The sequence below is a fragment of the Amphibalanus amphitrite genome, unplaced genomic scaffold (assembly GCF_019059575.1).
Source record: "Amphibalanus amphitrite isolate SeventyFive unplaced genomic scaffold, NRLGWU_Aamphi_draft 000910F_arrow, whole genome shotgun sequence".
NCBI lineage: Eukaryota > Metazoa > Arthropoda > Thecostraca > Balanomorpha > Balanidae > Amphibalanus > Amphibalanus amphitrite.
In genome coordinates, this window is record NW_024882404.1 from 187,668 (window position 1) to 207,822 (window position 20,155).

The 20,155-nt window shown below is 46.1% G+C and overlaps 1 protein-coding gene across 1 annotated transcript in view; it reads right to left on the reverse strand.

Annotated features, from left to right (window-relative positions):
• Window positions 1-2,387: 2,387 nt before the first annotated feature.
• Window positions 2,388-20,155, reverse strand: part of LOC122367951 (cadherin-23-like) — a 56,373-nt gene continuing 38,605 nt past the window's right edge. Inside the window, exons 27-37 of the mRNA XM_043341505.1 lie at window positions 19,297-19,397; window positions 18,775-18,900; window positions 17,817-17,949; window positions 16,464-16,639; window positions 15,114-15,234; window positions 13,222-13,388; window positions 12,340-12,424; window positions 10,235-10,530; window positions 9,512-9,826; window positions 3,858-3,988; window positions 2,388-3,474 (exon numbers count right to left, since the gene is read on the reverse strand). Coding sequence (XP_043197440.1) covers window positions 3,291-3,474; window positions 3,858-3,988; window positions 9,512-9,826; window positions 10,235-10,530; window positions 12,340-12,424; window positions 13,222-13,388; window positions 15,114-15,234; window positions 16,464-16,639; window positions 17,817-17,949; window positions 18,775-18,900; window positions 19,297-19,397 — 1,835 coding nt within the window. The 3' untranslated portion in view covers window positions 2,388-3,290. The remainder of the gene's footprint in view (window positions 3,475-3,857; window positions 3,989-9,511; window positions 9,827-10,234; window positions 10,531-12,339; window positions 12,425-13,221; window positions 13,389-15,113; window positions 15,235-16,463; window positions 16,640-17,816; window positions 17,950-18,774; window positions 18,901-19,296; window positions 19,398-20,155) is intronic.

The following is a 20,155-nucleotide window of genomic DNA, read 5'->3' on the forward strand; positions in this document are numbered from 1 at the left end:
GTTCTTCTCCAATGTCGCGCATTTGCACCCAACCCACGTTCGAGTGATGTAGACATTAGTTTTGATCATTTTCCCTGCTGGGCCTAGCCTCACTGGGAGAAATTTTCTTCACACTTCACACAGAGCTGAGAGATTGTCTGAAACATCTTCACAACCCCCGAATTTATAAATTTTGGCCAGTGCAGTCAGCAGTGGTCGCTTTTGGATTGGACGCAAGGAGTTCAACATGCGCTGCTTTTGTCGAAACACATCAGCCGATAGGTATGTCCGTCTCCGAACAAGATCGACTTATTGGCAGTTATTTAGCAACGTTTAAAGAATTCCTCGCACTTCTTAACCCTCGCCCATGTAGGGGGGGGGGGGGTTGGTGCACCCCCCCCTGGGGTTTTTCTTAGCTACACGCCGAACCGTTTCAGATAGCCTGCTCAAATTTTCAGTACCCTTTGGGACATCCTTTGCGCAACTTTTGTTTTTTTTTTGTCAAGGTCATGTCAGGTCACGGAGTTATGACGTCATAAAGGGAACAACCTCCGGCCAGATTTACGCTAAATTGGAGATTGCTTCACATTGGTATAAATGCCGACTGACCTGACACACTGATGGATTGTTTTAGAATCACAACTGGCTGACATGACATTGGCACAATGTCCGTTGACATTTTGGAAGTTACTAAAGGTCAAGGTGAGTCAGTGACCTCGGTTGACCTGTAATGACTTCTTGCACTTGTATGCCTTTTCGGGGTATTTTGATTTTTGATGCCCTGAATTCGAATTTGCTATCCATTTCAGGCATCGTCGGTTGTTTCTTGTAGTTCATTTTAGGTCAGGGACAGGTCAGTGACGTCACACGCCTGACGTGACCCAATGCACAAATGACCTTGCAGACTTCCGATGCTCCCAACGCATCATTTTTAGAGTTATGACATCGAAATACACACCAAACGATAGAGAATTGATCGAGGATCACGATAGTGAAGGTTTCAAGTCGATATCTCTTACCGTTTTGCCGCAATCGGCGCGGAAATCTGAAAAAGTTAGATTTTTCCGAAAATTTGACCTTTGACCGGTCATAAGTAGGTCAAATGTTGACCTAGGACCAAAAAATATACCACCAATCGCGAGATCTCTTTGAGAGCAATCCGTTGGTCTTTTCCGCTAAGCTCTACGACGCTCCGTTTTCAAACGCCAGGGGGGGTCGCACCAACCCCCCCCCCTGCATGGGCGAAGGTGGCAAAACACCGTTTACGGGCGAGGGTTAACCCGCGCACCGACGGGGGTCTGCGCCAGCTTCGTACCGACGGGGGGGGGGCGGATGACCGCCCCCCTGAGATCTCGAGAACGAAGCAAGGTAGCGACAAGCGGTAAACGGCATGGGATACGCACGGACAAGGTCTACAATTTTTACTAAGGTCATTTTCAGGTCAGGTCAAAGATGACGTCACAGGGGTCAAAAAATTCAAAATGGCGGCGCTAGATATGGGGAGTTTTTCTCGAATAACTTTCGAACTTGTCAAGATAGGAACAATCTAAGGGCACGATCGTGATCCTCTCGTCAATCCGCATCGTATGATATATAGGTATGTTGACCTCGAAAGGTCAAGGTCAAAGGTTGACCTCAGGTCACGTGACCTCGAGGTTATCATGTATATCATTCGATGCGTCTTGACGAGCTGAACACAATGAGACCATCCGCGCGGCTGTATCTTGCTCCTGTACGGGGTTATTGGCAAAAAACCGCTGGTGACCTTTGATGACGTCACATGACCTTACAGCTGCCCAACAGCAAAACAGACCTCAAGGTAGTGTCGGTTGATCGTATATGAAGTCATGTATGGTATATGGGGCAATTCCGACCCGTTTTAGCGGTAAAAACAGGGAGTTGATTTTTCCCCCATTGACTTATAATGGGGAGGTCGCGAAATTGACCTGACCTTAGGTCACCAATATCAAAATTCCGAGATATGCAAATTGTAGCTACTAATGACCTAATAACATCCTGCGACTTTCAAAGGCCTCCGACATCTACTGTAGCTCTGGCATGGTGACAAAGTTGCAAAAAAGCGACTTGAGGTTGGGTCATTCAATGTGACCTGGTGACCTGACCTTAAAAGTTAGGAGGTTTAAACTTGCACATCATGTGTAAAATTGATGACAGAATAGTCTTACCAAATTTTGCGCTGCGGTTTTCCCGCTATTCGCGAAAAACCTCAGGGGGGGGGGGCGGATATCCGCCTCCCCCCGTTGGTGCGCGTGTTAATGTGCCATGTAACTAGCTGTCCTTGACAAAAGTATTCTGCAGAATATCAACCATTTCCCAGATATGAAAGCAGTTCTTATACAGGTTAAACCGCAGAGGTCAAAAGACTATTACGCATTTTTTTATATAAGTATATTTCACGTACAAATGTTCAACATTGAATGATCAGCTATCCTCAAAAACACCGCAATGGACGGAATATAGCCATTCCATAAATACGAAATAGAAGTAGACAATCAGTTCACAGTTGTCATCTTCAAATATCGACTCCTCGATTCATTCATAAACATGTTTCGACTCACTGAAAACATGGAACAGGTAAAGGTCAGACGACATATTACACATGCTTTGATGCACTGAATAACTGGCGACACGAACACGAGTCAAGTAGTGCATGGCAGAAGATGGTAAACTATGTACACAAGGTCCATCCGTTAACATAATTACGAGTACGCATCAACGCACTATCATCTCGTTCATTGGGTGGATTGGAGCACTTCGATTGCTACTGGCATTGGTACGCCAGTCGCGCCTTTTCTGCAAGAACTGTCAGTCTGGCGAAGAAAATAATACATACAAAATAACGAGCACCGGTCCGTGTAGTAGAGCATGCGATACAGCGGATCACCAGCTACCACGACTTTGTAACCTATAGTAGTTCATCTCATCGAAGTTTGCAGTTGGACGGAAGACTGCTATGCTATATTCGTGGATATTGTCAACATCTCAACAGAAGAAGTCTAACCATGCTCGCTGTCTCAAGGTCAAATCGACGCACTCGTAGTTACAGCGTCAGCATTATGTTCTAGTGACACACTGGTGACTGGAGCTTAACCATAGCATCTCTCCTCAGTGCCCGCCCTCCTTCGTTAAATGGTCGTCCGACTTCTCTTCTCACATTTTACTAAAATATCGCTGTCACTGTTTATCGTTGCGCTTGTTTGCGTCCATAGCCTCGCAAGGCACTTTTTCCCTTGACATTTCTTTCTACATCAGGCATGTCTGCTTCTACTCAGACTATTTCCTCCTGGCTTCTATGCTGGCACGGTGCTGTAGTGTGCACCATCTATCGAGCCTGGCGAGAAGCCGTAGTTCCCCTCGCCGACAACAGATGGCTGTCGTGAACCGGGCGGCAGTGGGGTGGCCACCACTGGTGTCGGAATAGTGACCTCCTGGATAGTGAGTTTTCGCTGACGCCTCCGCCGGTCCCGCTTGTACCTGAGGGGGTTCATAATGAGGGGTTAGTGCTTCCTTTGGAGTCACGAGCTCAACAGCAGAGAGCTGTTGCATAAGGGGACATGAGTAGGACAGGTAGACAATCAGTTGTAGGGTCACCATAATTTTCCAAAGAACTTAACACAAGACATCCAGTAAAGCTGAGATTTCGTGGCCTTACGGGGACAGAAGCAGAGTGACCAGGGGGGTGTGACCAGTTCCCGCTTGTCCACATTCGAAGCACCCAGCTCCCCCCTCCGTCTTTCGCTCTAACTACCCGTCCCATGTGTGCTGTGTCATTGTAAGTACCCATTCCAGTTCCCATTTCATACCTTTCCCCATTCCTAGTACCCACTTCCTCCCAGTCCCTCGTTCCCAGTACCTACCTGTGCCAGTGTACTGACAGCACGATGAGCGCTATCAGGGTGCCCACGACAATGAACACGCCGATAGCCAGCACGAGTGTCTCCACCACGGCGAACTGATACCCGGAGCCGCCGGGCCGCTGTACACACGGCTGGGGAAGAGGTCAGAGGGGTCAGAGGGCTGCTGTACACACGCCTGGAGGTCAGTGTTGTTTTGTTGTTTGTTTTGTTGGGTTAGGCCCTTTCGGTCGAAAGACCATTGCAGAGCCGGAAGGATGATAGGAATTAGGGGGAGACATTGGTCTGGGCAGGCACCCTAGAGAGTCGCCGGGGCTGAGCCCGTCCAGAGGACAGGCCACCCAGCCCCAAGGCACTCACTGCACCCGGCTACGGGGTGCGCTCCCTCGGGAGCAGCGGTGCCGCTCCAAGGGAGCAGCCCGCATGAGATAAAGTTGCCTGTCCAGCCCGGAGGGGGGTTGCGGCGTGGAGGAGAAGGATTTCAGTATCCTGAGGATAGAAGCACGGATAGGTGGAGGTCAGTGGGAGGTCAGAGGGGTAAGAGGGGTCGGTCAGAGGACTTCTGTGTATGTAGCATTGCTTAGGATTGGAGGGAGGGAGTCAGGTAGGCCAGAGGACTGCTGTGTTCATACATACGCACGGCTGGGGGTCGGAGGGAGAAGTCAGGTGGGTCAGAAGGCTGCTGTACACACGGCTGGGGGAGAGGAAGAGGTCAGAGGATGTTGCACGTACGGGAATGCTGCAGGGCAAAGGGGCCAGAGGGCTGCTGTACGCACTACGTATGGCTTAGGAATAGAGGGAGGGGGTCATGTAGGTCATGGAAGCTCAGAGCACCGACGAACACAATTGTACATTCCGCACACGACAGACGGTTAGACGACAGACAGACGGGTGAGGTAGGTCAGCAAAAAGTCACAGCGTCGAACTTCCATACACAATACTACGCAAGAATCAAGATACACGGCTAAGGGTCAGGCAGACGGGACTGGGTCACAGAGTTAATAGAAAAGCATTGCAATACGCGAGGCCATTTGCAGAAGAGACGGAAAAGACGCATCCGAAAGTTCAAAGAGGTGGGAAAGATTCTAAGAAATGTCAGAAGAGTCCAGGGGTTAGAACCTTGTTATTCGTTCACGGTTTCCGAGGTCTCTTACCAGCTCAAACATGTGGCGAAGCCCTTGAAGAGCTTGTACATTGTTGAAAAAAATATATCTTCCCTGAAGTGAAAGCTATTAACCTACTTCCGATACTCAATTTCATCAAAGCAAGTGATACGCGGAGCCCGTCCCACTGCGCGTCGCTCCGCCATGGCGACCCCCAGCGCGGTCCTGTCTCTGTCAATAATGATCGGCGTGCTTCATGCTCACGGTGATGCCTTTAGGTACCACCGCGACACTAACAAAACCGTAAAACTCCCGACATTACCATCTCTCAAACATCCACCGGGACCTGTGCAGTCCTCTGCGCTAGGGCACCCTCCTGGCTCTGTGGCAGCTTCTCCTTCCACCAGGGCACCTGCTATCTCTACAATTTCAGTAAGACCCGATATGCGTGGGATGCGCCATCCCTGCACAGGATGTGGGCAATGAGTCGGCCTCGCAACCTATCAGCTTTCGTCGTCAGGAAGTGGAAAGATGTCAAGGTAAGTTGTTGTGAGTTTGTGTCCCATCTCAGGTGAGTTGTATGGTGAGTTTTGGATCCCAGCAGCGACTAACTTCTCAACACTTCCAAATGCGGTAAGAAATTACGCCATTTTTATTGAATCACGAAGGGCTTCTTTAATGGTTGGTTTATTTTCTCGTCCTAAAGCTGAAAACTCCATAGCGCGGTATACTTTCACCATAAAATCAGTAAATAAATTCGAATTAAGCAATGAACATTTAAAATAGGACCTGGTCATGGAGGAGTCATCGTGTGTGTGTTGGAGTTTAGGGGCGTCTCAACTCGGAAAGTTATATGGCGCCTGGAGGAGTAATCACTTTTACCTGTCACCCGATAAACGAGTGGGCGAACGAGTTTATTTGTGGTTTAGGCAAAGCATTGGTGAGTGGCCTGACCCGGTTAGGTCGTTCTGGGTATCAAATTGTAACACAAACATAATTTCCAGTAGGTACAAACACCAACTGCGATATCAGTCGGGGGAGGTTTGGTCAATCGTTGTCATTTTTAGCACATGCCATTTTTAGCAACCATGTGCCAAAAATGACAACGCTATCAGCTATTTTTGGCAACGATGAAGCCGATTTCACTCCTCAGCGAGGAAATCACGATTTTGGAAATACAAGCACTGATTTTGGAAAAGAAGTGCTGCCACCTGGTGAAAGAAGAATAAACCAGCTTTAATATGGCCGTTGTTTGTATGGTAGTCCAATTCGTTTACGTCCTTTTTTGTGGCCTGAAGTTGGAACTTCAATTTGCAGCATCCGAAAATGATCAATATTGATCGAAAACATAATTTTGATGAAAAAAGAATATGTGAAGTTGAAAGAGGAGGCGATTTCATCCAGATGCGGTGGTTTACTTCTTGAAATTATTTTTGTTTATGACGACCGCCATGTAATGACGGATGATGCGCGGGCGTCAATTAGCCAAAATAAATTCAAGAAGTAAACCACCGCATCCGGATAAAATGACCTCCTCTCTCAACTTAACATAGGTATTATTTTTATCATCAACATCATAGTTTCGATCAATATTAATCATTTTCGGATGCTTCAATTTTAAGTTCCAACTTCAGGCCACAAAACAAACTACCATACAAACAACGGGCATATTAAAGCTGGCTTCTTCTTCTTGCACCAGTTGGCAGCACTTCTTTTCGAAAATCAGTGCTTATCTTTCCAAAATCGCGATTTCCTCGCTGAGGAGTGAAATCGGCTTCATCGTTGTCAAAAATTGCAGAATCGTTGCCATTTTTGGCACGTATGACAAAAAAAGCACGTGCTAAAAATGACAACGATTGACCAAACCTCCCCCGACTGATATGGGTGGGACATAAAAACAACATATGGATACACAGCGTCATGTTCCATCAGTCGTTAAATTTTCAGGTCGATATCAGGTCATGTCAGGTCGGGCTGGGAGATCCGATAAAGGGCATTAATATGTTTGGTTTGTATGTTGCCCTGACAAATATGCATAGGTATGTACGTACACGTTGGCCTAATTCTCATAAAAAATGAATGTTATGAGAAATATCAAATCGAATATGTTGTCCTCTTTTCGTTTCCTGTTTTAAGATCTCTGATGTGAAAGCGTCATTCAAAGACAAAGAAGGTGGCCTTGGGAATAAGCTTTCAAATTTCATAAAAAAATCTTAAAAAATGCTGCCACCTCTGCATCTGTCGTGCCAAGGCACGTCAACCTCCCCTAAGACCTTTCCAGCCCGGTTTATCGATATAGTGAGCCTATGGAACGATTACAATGATTGAGAATTTCGTCACCAGCTGTGTAAAACCGTCAAAATAAGTCGGCACGCTAGTTTGTTTCCGTTGTGTGATGAGCGGTTTTGTCGTGTCAAATGTTTGTCTACATTTGTCCAAACTGGAATACTAGGTACTAATAATCTATTCCTTGCAACAATACGTATTGTACATACACAACGGGCTTTCAATGAGAGAACAATTTAAATGTAAATAATAGTCGTCCACATAAAACGTTTTGTTCGTAGTTTGTCACATAGCTTTATTTCACATAGAACTACAAAAGAGTGGTCCTAATACGGGTCCTTGAGGGACCGCGGCGCCCTGTGACCGTGTTTGAGAAGTGGCGTTGTTTATGTTAACCGCCTGTTTCCTGGCCGTCAGATATGATTTAAGCCACGCATGAGGCTCTCCGATAGTGGCATGGAGGGAGGGAACGAGTGGGACTGTAGCGAGTGCCAGTTATGTCCGGGAAGTCTGGCGATCAGCCGGTCTGTGCCATGTGTGCGCGGGTCGGTAATGACCCCTCGCTGCCGCGCGTGACCTTGCTGGAGTGTCGCGCATGTGGTCACCCCATGACCGTTCTCGACCTCGACAATGGTGCAACTTGCTCGTCGACTACGGACTTGGATTTCATCGTCGCCCCGTCGCGAAGCCCTCCGGCTTTTTGCATCGACAACCGTGGACAGAAGGGGACGACATCCCCCAGTCGACGAGAGCTTCTCTGGTCTGGTGGCAGAATGGTGGTCTGTCGACAGCGCAATGGCAACACGCTGCTGCGTGACCTGACCCAGGTCAAGATTCACGTGACCTCTGCGACCTCGAGTGGTGGCTGGCGCGTCGAGCTGCCCAGCGGCTGGCTGCATTTGCCACCGGTGGGACCACGCGTTGCTGACCAGACCTTCTGTTGGCCTCCGCATGAAGTATGAAGCCTCAATGATGAATGCAGGCCAGAGATAAACGGGCATCTTGAGGATTAGACGCCTTAGCAGAGCCAAGGCGTCTTAGCTTGATGGGAGTTTGAAAAGCCCGGCATCGGAGTTAAACCACGATGGGTCATCGACTTTTCTCAAGAGTCGTCTGAGGCCCTAGCTTTCACTTCCTTCTGATGGGCTGCAGGAAGGCCGCCATTCGTCAAGGAGCGCACTGAAGATGGTGCCTTTTGAGCGATGCGCGTTGCAAACGTAATCATCGGACGAAAATTTAGGAGCATTTCTTTTTCTTTAATATGCTATCCGTTTCTATTATTTCTGTTTTTAATATTATTGTACCCTGTTCTGTCTGAGTGCTGTTCTCTTGGAATTAAAAATAAAGCTAACTGTCTGACAAAAGTCCTCTGTCTTTGAAAAGCCCCTGAGTTTGAGCAGCATTATTAGCCACATGTTGATAAAATATAGTTACCACCCACGTCTACCTACTTATTGCTGATTCAGGGACGCATTCTACATAGTGTCTGCCCTTTTATCCTATATCGATCGCACCTGAAAAGACAATATGTTCAGTGATCATCTTTAGTATTCGAAATGGAGGTAAGAAAGCAATGCTGTTTTAATGACGTTTGGTAGGGGCGGAAGGGGGGATTGATGGTCTTTTTCCATGGTGTGTCAGAAGTGGAAATAGCCACACGGCTTTAGTTCTTCAGCCTTGTCAATAGATGGCAGCACCGCAATATGGGCGGCGGATCGTGCGATTGACGTCAAATTTTCGGTACGGGGACCCGCAGTTGCTACTGTACAGCGACCCTGAGTAAATTGTCCCAGCACCCTCACAGGGAACAACGAAAAGCTGTCAGAGGGCGTGCACAGAAAACCTCAGCTGCTCTTGTACGCTGCTGCTCTTGTACGTACAGGGACCGGCAGTCGACATCAATGTGATCGGTAGTTAATGGACGGGACAGACGGCTAGAGTTGGGGTTCGTGTACAGTAGCAACTGCGGGTCCCCGTACCTACCTGCTAAAAATCGGAGGGTCCGTTGGTATCATACCGGAGGCGCCGGATAGGTATGTGTAATTTGCTAGTATATTTCCATCATTACATAAGCAGCCTTTTTACCAATTTCCTGTTCGTTTCTGTCGCTAATCCCTATAAGGATCAGCGCACAGAGCACGGCAAACCTGACTGAATTCCAGCAATCGTGTACCTGTAAGAAGTTGTGATCAAGCTTGTGATAAGAACAGGATCTATGCGAATCAATTACCAGATAAACTTTTTCCAGCTGTACGTAACAATTCTTACCTCAATTCCTTGCACGTGATATTGTTTGAAGAGCGCCTCTAGCCGGGCATTCACCGTCTCATCCAGTAACGCCTTGGCCTCTGCTGCTGTGTAGATATCCCCGGCCGATTCAATCTGGAAGCAGGCTGCCGTGCTACTGAAGTCAATCCTGCCATCCGAGGTACCGTGGTAGCTGGTGTCGTAGAGGTGGAGGGAGACGGGCGCGGGTACTGCTGACTGAACCGCATCCCGGAAGGAGGCCAGCTGCGGCTTCACCTCGGCTGGAGGACGGCTGAAGACGAGCTTCATCAGCTCCGTGTCCTGAAGGACGAACACCTGCCGAATGGAGGAGCCAGTGCGGTGAGGACGTCAGTCACAGCGTCTAGCTGATGTGCCTCTGGGAATTAAGAAAAGCTATTCTACCTTCTGCGCTGGATCAAGATGGGACGGCTACTTTAACACGACCTTGGGCAAGAAAGGAAGAAAGAAGTTAATGTCAAATCTGACAATGGCATGCTCAATATAAAACATTGTTTTAATGTGGCTTTCATTTGAAGACGGCCACTCATATCAATCTAAATCCCTCATTCCTCGCTATTGAGAAGTATGTAGATATGACGGTCATCGCGCTACATCTCGTATGTCCCGTTCATTTCCCTTCTCACTTTCACACTAAGCCATTGCAACACAAACTCCCCCAACCCCCTCACTGGGAGGAATTGTAGAGCCGGACTCATCACTCACCCTAATTGTCATCTCGGATCGATGATTCGGCTCATCCGCCGACATGGCCGCTGCGTGCACCTCGAAGAACCCTCCACTATACTTGGCCATCCCCTCATTGGTCCACAGCTGACCACTGGCCTCATCCACAACGAACGCGCCCACTTCCGAACGCATCTCGTCCCGGTCCGTGGCGCGCACGTGACGACTGAATGTGACGTCATCGATGACGTAACGCACGGGTGCAGGTCGGAGGTCCGGGTCGACGGCGGTTAGAGCGGTGACTAGAGTACGCACAGGCGCGTTGACCTTGACTCCTGCGTAGGGAGCGGAGAGCAGATGGTGAGGGAGAGAGCATCATTGAGACAACAACAACAGCAACAACGACAACAACAACAACAACAACAACAACAACAACAACAACAACAAACATAATCGACAATATCATAAGATTTTTATCCAGTCTTTTATTTCAATGTATTCGACATTCGTATGTTCCTTAACTTCGCCTATAAACGGGCACTGCTTGTTTGCTATCAAATAAAGAAATAAGTGAATAAAAATTGTGATGTGTAAAGAAAACGTGGAACCGCCTAATGTTTACTGGGAAAATGCGGTCGACTACATATTTTACATTATGAGATAAGTTGTCAAACTGTTGAAAGAATTATTGTTTGGATGTACTACGTCTTCATAGTTGTCGTGACTGCTTAACACTGTATTTCATAAATTCTTTTATGATCTTTTCACAATAATGTCGAGATAAAGCATAAAAAGTGTTACATTAACAGGAAATAAGGTTTGAACCCCAATTTTGCTGTCCCCAAGTTACGCAAAAACACGGCAAAACTTAATTTAAAAGACTGGCTTCACGAAATGGTAGGGGAAGGAGGGTGAATTGCGCCACCTTAACGAAAAACGCTATTTGTAAGAAAACCGCTGGTGATATCAGCATGCACTGGTAACCATTTCAAAGAGGAACTCATTGGCTACGATTTAAGAGCCTTCCGATCAATTGAAAATGTTTCGTTTGCTTCTGACAGCTGTTTTTTCAGAAACATGCAAAAGGGCGCATTTGCCAACAACTGCTGTAAATTGCGCCAGGGGGATGGCGCAATTAGAACCCAATTGCGCCCTATACTTTAACATGGCTAAGTGAATTAGACGGAATGCATACACCCCGGCAGTCTAATGTCATTGCGGCTTACTTAAACATTTATAATGTTATTTAGGCTGGATAAATAATAAATGTAGATATAAATCGCGATGTGTTTTGCCCAGGTAGATAACTTTATATGTGTCCGTACGCTTGTAAAAGTGCAACGAAAACGTTTACTGTAACCGACTTGACATATGTGAACGTTTGCGCCTATACAGTTAAATTTTCAATCGTTTCTCGCAAAATTAATAATTTTTAGCGTTTTGAAAACTTAATAACATCAGTTTTTAGTTTTTATCATAGCTGTCACTTCTTACGCCTGAGTCCATGTTAAAAATGTCGTATTTTGTCCATTACACCACAAGCCGTAGCCTAAATGGCAGCTGCATTATAAGTTTGACGAGAGAAATAATTTGCGGACTGACGACAGCGGGTTGCTCCCCTGCCTGACATTAAACTCCTTCTTTATTGCAATCAGTTAATGATGCATTCATACTGTCGTGATACAATAGCTACATCATTATTCTATTTGCGTCCCCCTGGCGCAATTGCCATGGGCGCAATTAAAATTGAGGCACTTTTTAATAAAAGCGTAGAAGTTATCATAAAGATGTTGAAGGATGTTTACTGTTTCAGTGAAATACAATGAAAAAAAGGGGTTTTCTTTCTAAATATCACTCTGAAAATCACACAAATATCGCAAATTTGTACAGCCAACGGTTCAAAATACTGCAAAAAAGTTAAGAAAACGCCATAACATCTTTGATGGCGTAATGAGCCTTGCTAATTGGCTTCATCAGAGAGTTTAGGCCATAAAATGATCTATCCAGTGGTGAAAATAATGTTTTCGAACACAAAAAGCTAAACATGCCATTGAATCCGTGGGAATGTTGGTGGGCGCAATTGGTTAGGAGGGCGCAATACACCCACTTTCCCCTACACATGTGTACGGTATGGCAACACCTACCGGTAGTGATATTTTCCTGGGTGAAGAGCGGAGGGTTGTCGTCAATGTCCAGAACCTGAATTCGCAGCTGCACCATCGACATATCCTGCAAACGGGTGACGGTCTTCGCGTCAAAACGTGGTTACAGAGAAAAGGCACAGAGGATAATGCTCGCGCAGATATCGTTACTTTATATCCGAGGCACCAACAAAACAACGATAATACGATAAGATAAATAAGTAAAATAAGTAGAGCATGAAACCAGGTTACAGTTTAAACGGAACCTCAGCTAGCGTGCCGTGCACCTTTTCCCATACGCCGAGATATCCCTTTCGCATTATCCTAGCCGTGCGGTAAACATTTGTACTTACGTGATCTTTCCTGCACTGTTTTCCGGCTCTGGTTGATGACCTACAGTTCTGGTGATTTTTTGATAAAAATCTTAAAAAAGGTGATTTCAATAATTAAATTGTGAGTTTCTGAATAGATATTAAACGACGTATGGGAAATATCTTACTGAACTTGCTCTGGGAAGAAAAATGGAAACCTCGGTCTTCAAAAAATCTCCGGCAGTCGGCTACGCCTCGTGCCTACAATTTTTTAAAGACCTCGGTTTCCATTTTTCTTTCCCAGAGCCGTCCAGTAATAAATATTCAACTCTCAGAATATACACATTGACCTTACCATATTCAGAAATCGCACGGTGACATAAACTGACTAGATTTCATGACCTAGCACACTGACCGATATCAAGTCACACATTGTCCCCTGACTGACCCCTGGGTCACATGTCCTTATCATTGACCTCGGGGTCACACATTCCCCCCCCCCCCCCCTGACTGATCTCTGTATCACACACATCCCCTCACTGACCCCAGGATCACACATATCCCCCTGACTGACCTCGGGGTCATACGCCGCGCGCTGCATGCCTTGCGGCGTCTCGCTGACACAGCGGACCGTCAGCAGGTAGTGGTCCATCTCCTCTCTGTCCAAACGAGACGCGACCAGCAGCTGACCCACATTCGTCTCGGTACGGTTAACCGTAAACACACCCTCCGGATCGCCGGCTGAAATCGAACGGAGAAGAGTTTCGTTGGAGGTGAGCTATGGCTAGTTTGAGCATAATTATGAAACTTATTATGTAAGAAAATGACCTTATGCTCATGATACAATGAAATGATTGTAAATGAAGTCTAAAAAGTATTATGATATATTTCGACTTGCGTCGTTTTCAGAATGTCATTCTGGAGAAGAGTTTGTAAAAAAAGTCTATAACTTAAGGTTTGAGCTATGCATCACGCCTAGGCTTCGAATATAGTGAAAGTGATGAAATGAGGTTTTGTGCCTTCCGGCTGCGGATGTCATCGTTTTCCGGTGCTCTCTGGCTTTGATAAATGCAGGGAGATCAATGAGGTAGAAAGATAATCGTGGTCTTTCACTTTTGGGTGTCAACATCATTTAACAATATCCAAGCATCCAAACCTTAACCCGGCAGTTGCTGGGGTATTTCGCCACCCACCGTTTGCTGGGGGGGGGGGGGGGGCGTTAAACGCCCCCAGCCGATAACTCGAGAACCAATAGGCGCAGCGAAACGCACGAGGCGGCAAACGAAAGAACGCGACGAGACGCTTCAGATGAGTACATCAAAGTTGAATTTTGAGGTCACAGGTCGGGTCAAGGTCAGGTCAAACACCTGAAATCGGGCTTTCAGTAGCATGGACTTCAGGACTTCGCAATGGGCGCCTCTCGTCAGAAACTCTGTCAAAACGGTGCACAATCCATCATATAAGGCCTACAAGAGTGTCAGCTTAATGTAGGGGTCAGTCAAGCATAGGTCAGGGTCAAGGTCAGGTCAACCGGGTAGGCACATATCCCCGAAAATCAAAACTGATATTCGCAGCCTATGACACATGTTTTATGGGTAATTTGGGCCGTAGAACACGATGGTGACATTCATTTTATCATATGTGTACGTGTTTGGCTCAAAAAGTTCAATTTCAGAAATTCATGTATCATGGTCGTGAAGTAGTCACGAGAAATTGTCAAGATTCAGTTCAAGATTTTGGAAAATGCGGAACGATAATCAATAATCGAAGATAGCCATTTGATTGATCATGGTATTGGCATTCTAATGGCGTTTACGGCATGTCTGTATGTCTATTCTGTGATTTTATATGATTTTTTGAACATATGCCGTTTTTGGTCGAAAACTCAGAAATCATGACGTCACTAAAACCTCGATATCTCAAAAATTTTCCGACCGATTTTTTTGAAACTTTGTCACAATAAACTTTAATCAATTCCCTACAGGTACCCAAAATTTGGCGCACCTGCGGCGCGCCGTTTTTATGCTATGGCCCGGCGAAAAAAGTGGGGGCGTTTAACGCCCCCCCCCCCCCAGCAACTCGCGGGTTAACCATCTGCTTCTTGTGGTGTATCCTATGGTCCGAAAATCACACATAATCTCAGAAGGCATCGACTCACCCTTCAAAATTGCCGACCTAGTACATCAATTATAAGTTTGAAGTTCCAAATACACTTTACGAATAAAGCAGCAATCTCACTCCGTTCCAAGTGACTGCGATTTGAATGCATACATAGATTAGGTACCCAATACAATTCTTTAATAATAGGAATTGAGGATACCCGTTTTCATTGGTATCAACATATACCTACTGATCTGAGGCAGCTGTTGTCAGATATTCATTATAATAATTCAGGTCTGTTTCCAATAGCTTCAACACGATTATAATATATAAATAGTACTTCAGCTGTTCGAGCCCTCCGTTTACCTGTGATGATGTAGTGAATCTCTCCAAATTTTCCGTCGTCTCCGTCGACGGCGGTGATGTCGGTGACGACGCTGCCCTGCTCCAGTTCCTCAGTTACCACCAGCTCCTTCGGAGGTGCGTTCTGAGGAGGAGCGGTGAGGGTGATCACCGCGTGCACAACATGTTTTTACGCTGGACTGACCAATACAGTGGGCTGCTTTGTGGCAAACTCGTAAAACATACGCACGCATACGTTCATACAAGGCTTCATACGATCATACAAGGCTACAAACGCCTCCGTAGCAAACAAGTTGATTGGATAGCTGCGATTGGATTGATCAATGATGTTGTTGACACCTGAGATGGTCTAATATGACATTCATGCACACGATTACGCATGCATACACGCATTCAAACGCATGCGTTCACAGCAACCGAAAACAATTCGTAGGTACTCAGGACGGTCGACAAGGCATCGGGCTCTCCGAAGCGCAGAAGTTTGTCAGTCATTCACAATGCGTGCTGCTATGTCAAGTTATCAGCATTGAGCCAGCGTAGATGCTCTGCCGTTTGCTCAAGATTTTAGTGGTATTGGCCCGCGGATATTTTGGGCTGAATAGACGATATCCAAAATAATTTATGTAAATACGTAACTCCTCGGCCTAGCAACAATCAGAACCCGTCCTGACGGTATCAGAACTAACGTGTTTGACAGCTCAACTATCCCGTCATAACTTGTCCTGCGTATCGCCCAACAACCGGCCTTAGCTCCTTCACCAGCCTATCCTGTATTCGTTCAAAACGCGATCCCTACCCAAAACCATTATATTCTATTCGTTTACGGCACAACCAACTTTGTCTAATTTAGGATTCTTACAAGGGCACTTTGTGGGCATATGTGTATAGTTCGTTTGCCCCTCACTGTAAACGTCTTTTTGAACACAGCACGAGAATTGCTAGCTGAATTACTGAGAAAACTGGTTGGCGCACATTGTATTGTAGATATGAATAATATTTCCAAAATAAGCTTTGAACACCGACGATTTAACGTTATGTTAAGCGCCGTGCAATTTATTTATTAGTTCAGACATAATTCCTGAGAAGTCGTCTATCCCTGTGGGGCTGTAGGTATTGGCAAATACGAGCTACGAGTCTGTGAAATAGTAAATAAATTTGATCAAATTGATCGTCTGTCAAATCTGGTCAAATCAATGTGCGCCAACCAGTTTTCTAAGTAATTCAGCTAGCAATTCTCGTGCTGTGTTCAAAAAGACGTTTACAGTGAGGGGCAAACTTAAGAAAAACGAACTATAGATACAGATAGGATTCCACAGATACAGATACATGACTCAGTCACACCCCACCACCCACCTTGCTCCGTTCAAAGCGTGGCTCGTTGTCATCCACATCCCGCACGGTGACGGTCAGGGCCCGCACGGCCTGCTGAGGGGGCTGACCGCGGTCTGACGCCTGTAGGAGGAGGTGGTGCTCCGAGGTCTCCTCTCGGTCCAGACTGGCGCGGGTGCGGAGCGTGCCCGTACGAGAGTCTGTGGAAAACGGGGGAGACAAGGGGAGGTGAGTGGTTATGTTGGAGTTGGGTTAGATGTTGGTAGTTTGGAGCGCTTGACGCTGATTACGGGTTATCTTAGATAAGAAAGCTTTGGCGGAACAAGACATGTCATATGTTAGATGAAGGTTTGTGAACGCGGATCATAAGCCTCATGCACGTAAACACCTACCTAGATTGCGATTCCTAGATTTGCGAAATATAAATAGATTGAGATTTCCTTAGTTTTTTTGCACCGTACACACTAAATCGAAAAAACTATAACCGTAATGGTTGTAAATGCATAACCGTAATAATTTCCCTTTGAAATTCTACCGAGAAGCTATGTGTTTGGATTAGGAGCTGGTGCAAGAGAAATTACCACCGTATGCATAGGCAAGTACGAAAATAGCTTTCCGATTCCACGTAGTCAAGTATTTTTGGTGCCAGAGGCCTTATGCAAGACTATAATTGATTTCAGATAGCACAGGAGCAGGTCGGGTCGGTGAAATTACTGCATCCGGTATAGCTGAGAGGCTGCGACGAATTCCTGGCATCCCTCATATCAGCGCCATACTGCTGACCTGCCCGAGGCGGTAGGTCGGGCAAAGTTCGAGGCATATTGAATCTGGTAGCGTCAGAAATTTGCATAATTATTTCGTGTAGCCGATGCAGACTACAATAACAACCCATTACTTCAGCAGATAATAAGATACTCAAAAATGCGTTGCACACATTGATTGGCGGCTGATGCACGCCCTAACAAGAATAAAAAAAACAATCCAATATAATCGTTACCCTACATTTTTTTTTTGGCGCGTATCTCTGTGATAACAATTATTTACCCCATACCGATGCACGTTTTTACCGTAAGCACGTGAGGTTGGTATACGTTTAAATGCCCGCTGAGTGAGGCCCGCTTCCATGTTTATTGTGTGTATCACGAGCTCTCGCTCTTTCAGTGACTGGACATCGTAGCATTGTTTTTAGTTACATCCGTATCGAGCAAAAAGTCAAAACATCGGTATGATCACTAGTTCTGACCGAAACTGAGGATTGAACCGATACTGAACGACGCAGGTCTGTGATTTGAAGCGTTTCTGACCGATGATGAGGAGCGAAGCGATACTGAACATGAAGCGATACCGACCAATGCTTAGGTGTGACGCGATACTGACCGATGCTGAAGAGTCCGTCCTTGGAGACCGTGTCGCCGCCGAGGAAGGAGTACTGCAAGTGGCCGCTGGGGGTCAGCGGGTCGTCAGGGTCGGTGGCCCGCGCGTGCAGCACCAGCGACCCCGATGGGAGGTTCTGAAAATAAAGTCGGAGATGGATGTCAACACGCGCAAACCGAGAGGGGCATAAGCAGGCGCTAACTATATGTTCTGCTGTGCTTTTAGGGTAGGGTAGGGTCGGAGTGGGGAAGAGGGCACATTATAAAGGTCGAGGAAATGATGCTCTAGATTAGTCGGTAATTTCAGAGTGAATTTGACATCGATGCAAGACTGAGGATGATTGATAGTGGAAGGTACATTTTTCCTTTGACCGTCACCGTGACAAAAGATTAACGTTACCGGACTGGGCTGCTTAATCAAATTTGTTCATAGTTTATAGTAGCTTTGGATATGCGTTATCAAATGCTCTACTAATAATTATAGACGATGAGGAACTTGCTAGTGACATCAAAGCCTTCAGGAAGTCAATATTTACATGCTTGTTTGCATATGCAAACTGCATGCTTCATATGCAAACTACATGCTTCAAATGCAAACTACTCCAAACTCTCGACATTGCTTGCACGTTGGTAGGCTTTGGAATTAGATACAGTTTGAAGCAGCCGGGGAATACGATACACGATAATTACCTGCATTATCAAACTTGTACAACTTGGCAGATTTAATTTCCGATTCCTTATACCATCAGATCGCTTTAATCTGACTATTGGGGTCATTGCCATACAGGTAGGTAACAGTTTGACACCAAACCACTAAAGTCTGCTTTCATTTCGCACACAATTTAGCTTATTTTGCACTGGCTCTCTTCCAACTACAAATCCAACCTCGACGCCACAAAGGGCTTTGCGAACTAATCCCACCGACGATTTGAGTACCCCACAACTCTGTGATGACGTCATACCTCTAAGACGCCGACCGCCTCGCCGGGCTCTGGCTTCACAAAGCGCGGTATGCCGTCATTGTTGCTGACGTCACCGATGTAGACCTCGAGTGTGACGTCACTCAACAGAGGGTCGTCGCCCTGGTCCTGTCGGCGGATTTCGTAACGTCAGTGGCTGCTGGGTGAGGCTTTCATGAGGGACTTCGGGCAGGTATTGATTACATGCACTAATGACTTGATGACAACAATGTGTATGGTCTCAGTGCTATGAAATAAAGCTAATTGTTAAAAATACGTGTTAGGAAAAAATGATACACAGAATGATAGTTATATATAAATAGAAAGAAACTGTAGAGTCAATGTTTATGTGTAAAAATTCTTCCTATCTGAATCCCTAAGGATGTTCGACCCGTCCTCGACCTGTGCCAGTAATACATGGGCTCTCTTTAAATGTTTAAACTGGCCATGGCCTGTGACCTGTACAATTTACATACGTGCATTATCTGTGACCTGTCAATGACCTGTCACTGAGAGGTGACTGACCTGGGCCCGTATGGAGAGGCGGTAGGGCGCGGTGCGACCTTTTCCTGAGAGGTCACCGAGTACGCTCAGCGCACCCGTCTCCGGCTCCAGGTCAAATAAACCTGAAATAACGGACACGCTTTGTTGGAACACGACAGCGACAGTTGGCGCTCGGTATGGTGACAGACATAATGCTGGTGTTGATAACACGGTAACATGATAACACATAACAACACGACGCTGTTTTTGTTACGATAGGCTGTAATTCTACCAAATGTAAAGAAGAAGGGATTTTAAGTAGGTACAACAATTAACTTATTTACGCGCCCTCATGAATAATTTCCTATGCGTCTGGAAACATCTTTTGTTTCAAATCCTAAAACAGATAGAGGTACTTTGGGTGATATATGCAGCGTCCAGTGATCTATGTACAAACTGAATCAATGCGCTTCGACTATTCTGTTTCAGATTTCCCAGTGTAAAGTAATAAAACAATCAAATTATTGCAGACGAGCTGTAAGCTACACTGGTGTTTAAACAGATGCAGTACAGTTCACTGGAGTTGTTGGAACTGAGGGACCGGCGAGCGCCGTCGTGCGCTACTCGACTGTTACTGCAAACTCGCCTGTCGAGCGTAATCTGTGCAAACTCCGCTAACGAGCTACGCGATCGGCACGCGAAAATATCGAATAAGCCGAGATCGATGCGTCTGTCGTCTGAAAAAATCGCGGACGAAACCCCTAGCGACCGGGCAGTGGGAGTTTGTTTGATGTTTGCGGCCGCTGACAACCAAAGCTCTAATGCAGTAAGGCTCGGGCGGTGTTGGGACTATTTAATTTGATGTTTTAATCTCTGACATCAAAGAGATTATGAAATAATA